Below are 6,191 nucleotides of genomic sequence, written 5' to 3'. Positions count from 1 at the left end.
CGGGAGTACCACAGGACTCAGTCCTGGGACCAATGCTATTTCTATATTACAAAAATGATATTCCAGTAAATGAGAAAGTTAATTGAGCCATATTTGTTGATAACACTGCACTTTATACGGCGTCATGGCAGAAAAAGCAAATCATTAAAAACATACAAGCTTACGTAACAGAACTATAAAAATAATTCTTTAAGTGGAAGCTCAAGATTAACATAGATAAAACTGAACTTATAATTTTTTCCCATAAGGAACATGGTAAAATAGTACCTAAGTTTTACATGTACAATAAGGAAATTAAATGAACGCGACAAGCCAAATATTTAGGAGTAATACTTGACCCTACCCTTAGATTTACTAAGCATATCGTAGAGGCTTGAAAAAAGACATTTAAAGCAATAGGATCTATGTACAGCTTTATATGTCTTAAAAGTAAAATGCGCTTATCAAACAAACTTATAATTTACAAAATGATAATTAGACCAACGATGTTATATGCGGCACCCATTTAGGGAAGCACGTACAAGGCTAATATTAATAAACTACAAATCGCGCAAAATAAATGTCTGCGAATGGCGAGCGATGCGAAGATAGAAACAGATTACTTGATATCCATCAGAACTGGAAGCAGGTTTTTCCCTCTCTATTTTCCTGGTAACAAATACATCATTCATAAGACTTTAGTAATAAGAAAGCTCGCACATTACAAACTAAAATGGGTAAAACCGACTGAGGAAAGAACCATCTAAACATAAATTTAAACCATAAGTACAAAACTGTATTACTACAAATAAGAAAATAAAGAGAATATTTAAAAGTAAAGTAGTTTGGTTTTAGACCAAAAAGAAATACCGTTGCACAGTTACCTCTAAATCTTCTACACAGTCGTATATGCCTGATGAAAAACTAATTAATTATGCAAATAAAATGTTTGAATAGAAATAACCCTTCGTAAGAAATATTTGGTGGCCCTGAAAGGGGCCGATTGTTTGTTTAAAGGCGAAAGTGGTAAAATGATTAACCACCAAATCCGTACAGAGTACGACCTTGACGTTTCAGAGCATAAACGACGTACATGGCGGTCACAGTCTTGCTTTTGGCGTGCTCAGTATAAGTAACAGCGTCACGGATGACGTTTTCTAGGAACACCTTCAGGACACCACGGATTTCTTCATAAATTAAACCAGAAATACGCTTGACACCACACCGACGGGCCCATTTCAAGATGCTGATCTTCACAGACTTTCTTCATTTGCATAAACAGATTTTTATCCTCTTCACACAGTTTGGCAATCCTTTGAGGTAGAAAAACGGAGAATTTGTTTTCTATGATTACAAGCGTTCTCGTTCCATATTTTGTTTTAGCTTCCTTAATGTCCGTTATTTCTTAGCCCTTGTTAACTTCTATATCTATCAGCTTGTTATCTTCAAGATTCACACTTTTAAATTTCCTTAATGTTCCATGATATTCGAGATTAATGTATCCCTTCCAACAATCGGTGTGGATTTCTGTCCCTTCCGCTACATGCTTTTTTATTAATGCACTTAAAGTAGCTTGATCTCTCTTATTATCGGGACAGCTTTCCAACCGATAGTTGTAGGAATGGCCTCTATGGATCATTCCGAGAATCCATGATCCTTCCATTACACGTCCTCGCTCGTATTTTCGACGGCCGATTTTGTACTCATCGATTTCAACAACTTCACCGACACCGCCTAGGCGACCATCCTCTTTGAAGTTGCTGTCAAGAGCAAGCATGCAGACCTCTCTACAAAATGAGAAGCGGTCTGAAACGGTTTCTCGAAAAATCGATTGATTGTTTATAATTCTGCTTTCCCGGATCGTTTGTTCAAAATTAAAATTTAACGCAAAACAATACATAATGAGCATACAGGTCGCTTCAGAAATGCGGCACCTCTCAAACCACGTGTTTTCTGCAACGGTAATACTGTGACGATATTTGTGTATTTTATAACAAAGGAAGGATCCGCAAACATGATCAGACTCCACAAGAGTCATCTTTTTCTTATGTTTTGAACAAAATCGTTCAGACGGAATTAATTCGATTTGTCGCAACCACTGAAGAGTTGTTTTCCTTTCTTGGAGAATCTTAGATATACTAAAAATATTATATGTTTCATCAATCTTGACGAGGACTCAAGAGAGAAAATCTCAAAAATAACATTGCACGCAAAAAAAAGGGTGGGGTTGAGGGGGCCCCAACCATCGCCCCCTCTCGTGAGATCCAATGCACGGGAGTGGGCGGCTGGCGCGGCGAAGCGTACTCGCGATGTATGATCTCCCCGAAGAATAATCGGACTGGAAGAAGTTGTTGTGTGTTACCCGTTTGGCATATGAGCGCGGATGGTGGAGAAAGATCTGTCATTAATTGCATTGAAATTTGTAAATTTGTTACATTTCATCAGATATATCTGTGATTTTCTCGGAAACTATTACTCGTAGAAAAAATGTATTATATAAGAAATGTGTATTTCGATAAGATCTACAACTTTTATGGAAATGTTTTGCGAAAATTTATGTATTGGCTGAGATAAACGCAAAAAACCCCGGCATCCCAATGACTAGTCACAAAAATAACTTAGTTCAGACACGACCCCTTTTCCTACGCGTCGTGGGGGCAGGAAGGCACCCCTGTGACTGGTCACAGAAATAATGTAAGGTCACACCCCTGCCCCTTTTCCTACGCGTCAGGGAGGCAGGAAGGCACGCCTGTGACTGGTCACAGAAATAATGTAAGGTCACACCCCTGTCCCTTTTTTCACGCGTCGTGGGGGCGCAAAGGCACCCCTGTGACTGGTCACAGAAATAATGTAAGGTCACACCCCTGCCTTTTTCCCCACGCGTCGTGGGGGCGGGAAGGAATCCCTGTGACTGGTCACAGAAATAATGTAAGGTCACACCCCTGCCCTTTTCCCACGCGTCGTGGGGGCGGGAAGGCACCCCTATGACTGGTCACAGAAATAATGTAAGGTCACACCCCTTCCCCTTTCCCATGCGTCATGGGGGGCGTTAAGTCACCCCTGTGACTGGAATCAGAAAAAACTTAGGAAACGGGTTCAATTACGCGTATAAGACGGGTTGCTTTTATTGGAAGCATTTTGCGAGATTTTGCATATTGACTGTGATAAACGCAAAAAGCCACATTTTTTATGGTTTTTCCGCGATTTCACCATAAAAATCGCCTAGTCGCTAATTTTCAGTATCATTTTCGTAATCAGCGCGTCAAAATACATAGGTATAAGCAGTGTGAAGGAAATCGTCACGTTCACCTATTCGGAACTTTATCCAAAATGTAATTGTTGTGCTAGAAACTTAATATTTTTGTGTTGGAAATTAAACTTTTTGTTAGAAACTCATATGTTTGGATTTAAAATTGTTTTCCTTCATTGCCTGCAAATATTTCTTGGTCAAAAATTACTGTTTGCGGTTTGAAATTGGTCTGTTTTGGTCGTGGTGTAAGTTACTAAAAAGGCAACGGAAGTACCAGTGGTAAATCGTCTGGAGCCGGTTATATCAAACATATTACTTTTAAAAATTAAATAAAACTAACCAATCACCATTTTACACAGAGGAAAAGGGATCTAACGATAAGACTTATTAAAAATAATTTGTAAAATATTATACATAAACCTCACCGGTGTTTAGAGTTTGTCGCCTTAAATATCACAGAACTAATAAGACTTGAACACAAACATGTTAAGCATTAAAAACCAGTCCAACGTTAAAAGATTTGTTAGCCCTGAAAAGGGCCGATTGGTAAAGCAGTTTTTTTTTATTTGAAAGTTGAGCCTTCGTTTCAGTCTTTTTGGGTAAAAGAACAGCCTGAATGATAGGCAGAACTCCACCTTGTGCGATGGTGACACCAGAGAGAAGTCGGTTTAATTCCTCATCGTTTCTGATGGCCAATTGCAAGTGACATGGGATGATTCTCGACTTCTTGTTGTGACGAGCGGCGTTTTCAGCCAATTCGAGAACTTCAGCGGCCAAATATTCCATGACAGCTGCCAAGTAAAATGGTGCACCAGCTCCTACTCTCTCAGCATAAGTTCCTTTACGAAGGAGACGATGGAGTCTAACAACGGGGAACTGAAGTCCAGCTCTGCTTGAACGGGTCTTTGATTTGTCACCCTTTGCACGACCTTTACCACGACCAGAAATTTTTAGATAGTTTTCAAACACACGAAATACTCACAAACAAATTCTGAGGACGTAGTATACAAAAATTCTGAAAACACGTATTTTAAGCACTTCGACGGGGTGGGAGGAGTGGTATGGCGCATCGAAACAGCGTAGAATAGAGTGGGGAGAAACACACTATTCTTGCCTCTTACCAACTGGATGCACCAATCAGCTTTCGTCCACACTCTAGTTCTTGTTCATTGAAGCGCTCTCCCTTTCGTATCGCTACTAAATAGGTGGCGTTAAAGAGCAACCGACAAGATAAGACACGGTTCGGTGCACATGGTAGATTGTTCGATTCTGATCTATCAGACGCATCGAATTGCTATATGCATATCTGATTTTGAGCAGTTATACTTTGCTGACGTAGTCTTTCTACTAAACTACAACGAATAAAGATCGAATAAAAATCTTCAGCCCTTTTTAGGGCTATCCTGTAAATAACCACCCCTAACCTTTCTGCTACCATACCCAAGCAACCTCCTTGCGCACCTTCTTCTTTCTCTTATCCAAACAAGCTACAATTTCAAGTAAATCTTTATTCCTCGCTCGATGACGCTTCCGACTGTCAGAAAGTCAAATCTAAACGCACCAAACGGAAACGCACTATTAGTCCCACTAAATCAACTAGCCCCTCGCAATCCGACAATGACTCTGTCTTCTCGAGCTCATCGGATGACGACGAATCCGCGACTAAAGAAAGAAGTCCTCCTCCAATCCGTATCCTACGTAAAGAATTCTAGCCCAAAATCCACTCAGCTCTCTGTAACGCTGACATTCCTATTAGATCTGCCAAAAACACTACTGACGCTATAATGTCATCCGAGGAGTCAACGACTCCCTCACGGAAGAATCTATCCTCGAAGAATTACAGAGAAAACTTCCCTCTGTTAAACGAGTTCATCGCATGAAAAAAGGTGAAAAAATCTGGCCCCTGGTTGTAGTTCATCTCGACCCATCCTCTCCCACATCCAAGTCCATTTTCGACATCAAACTCTTAGCTAGACTCAGCGTTCAAGTTGAAGCCAAACGAAAATCCAATCTTATCCCTCAATGCCGTCGTTGCCTCAAATTCTTCCACACTGCAAATTACTGCTATGCCTCTTGGACTTGCGCCTTTTACGCACGAAGCCACGCCACAGCATCTTGCCCCGCTAGAAATCAAAAAGATTCTACTCCATCCTGTCTCAATTGTAAAAGCTCTTACTGGTCCACCTACCGCGGATGCCCTAAAGTTCCACAAAAACCTGGATCCAAATCACCTTCAACTCGTCAACACCCTAAACCTAATCCTATTGACAACCCTTCTCCCCTTCCTAAACCTCGTAGTGCTTCCAAGCCCGCTTCCTCCCAAAGGTCCTTCGCGAACGTAGTCTCAGCGCGTCCTCTATCGCAAGCTCAATATCAGACCCAATCCTCTCCCAACACCAACCCACTACAAAATCCACAACAGCAGCAGCTTTTTCGTGACTTCTTCTCGTCCTTCGCAGCTGCCCTTCAGCTTCCAAACCCCGGACGTTTATAAAGAAAAATTAACTGTCCTTACCTGGAATGCTAACGGCATTTCCGTTTCCAAAAGATTAGAATTAATTCAACTTCTTAATGATAAATCAATTGATGCTGCCTGTATCACCGAAACTCATCTAAATTCTTCGTCCAAAGGCGGTGGCGTGGCGCTTCTAGTTTGTAACACCCTCCGTCACATAGCCATCAGCACAAATTCTTCTTCTTGCGAAGTAACTGCAGTCGAAATCCATCTTCACTCTGGTCCCCTTCGAATTCTCTCACTTTACTTTCCTCCAGATATCAATGACATATCTGAAATACCTAACCTCTTCAGCACCAACACCCCAACAGTGGTTGCTGGCGATTTTAATGCCTCACAAATAACACCCAGGGCAACACTCTCCTCAGAAACCTGAATCGCCATAATCTGACTATCAGGGCCCCCTCTCACCCCACTCACTTTCCTAACCCCCGAACTCTCTCCTCC

At 41.2% G+C, this 6,191-nt stretch overlaps 2 protein-coding genes across 2 annotated transcripts; both read right to left on the bottom strand.

Annotated features, from left to right (window-relative positions):
• Positions 1 to 1,014: 1,014 nt before the first annotated feature.
• Positions 1,015 to 1,756, bottom strand: LOC117179106 (histone H4-like). The gene is made up of 2 exons (XM_033370778.1): positions 1,587 to 1,756; positions 1,015 to 1,243 (listed from the first exon to the last, which is right to left on the bottom strand). The coding sequence occupies exons 1-2, from the start codon at positions 1,754 to 1,756 to the stop codon at positions 1,015 to 1,017; spliced, it is 399 nt and encodes a 132-aa protein (XP_033226669.1).
• Positions 1,757 to 3,793: 2,037 nt separating this feature from the next.
• LOC117179100 (histone H2A-like) lies at positions 3,794 to 4,667 on the bottom strand (the record flags this gene model as incomplete). The annotated part of the gene is made up of 3 exons (XM_033370764.1): positions 4,654 to 4,667; positions 4,355 to 4,503; positions 3,794 to 4,206 (listed from the first exon to the last, which is right to left on the bottom strand). Coding segments are annotated over exons 1-3 (576 nt in total), but the record flags the coding sequence as incomplete, so codon positions are not given.
• Positions 4,668 to 6,191: the final 1,524 nt, after the last annotated feature.

This window comes from Belonocnema kinseyi, chromosome 1 (assembly GCF_010883055.1).
Source record: "Belonocnema kinseyi isolate 2016_QV_RU_SX_M_011 chromosome 1, B_treatae_v1, whole genome shotgun sequence".
Taxonomy (NCBI): domain Eukaryota; kingdom Metazoa; phylum Arthropoda; class Insecta; order Hymenoptera; family Cynipidae; genus Belonocnema; species Belonocnema kinseyi.
This window is presented reverse-complemented; position numbering and strand designations above follow the sequence as displayed.

Excerpts from the sequence above, each read along its gene's own strand:
- LOC117179106 (XM_033370778.1), bottom strand. The coding sequence starts at position 1,756 with ATGCTTGCTCTTGACAGCAACTTCAAAGAGGATGGTCGCCTAGGCGGT. Across the intron at positions 1,244-1,586 it reads GGCCATTCCTACAACTATCG|AAAGTCTGTGAAGATCAGCA; the intron begins GTTGGAAAGCTG and ends ATGCAAATGAAG.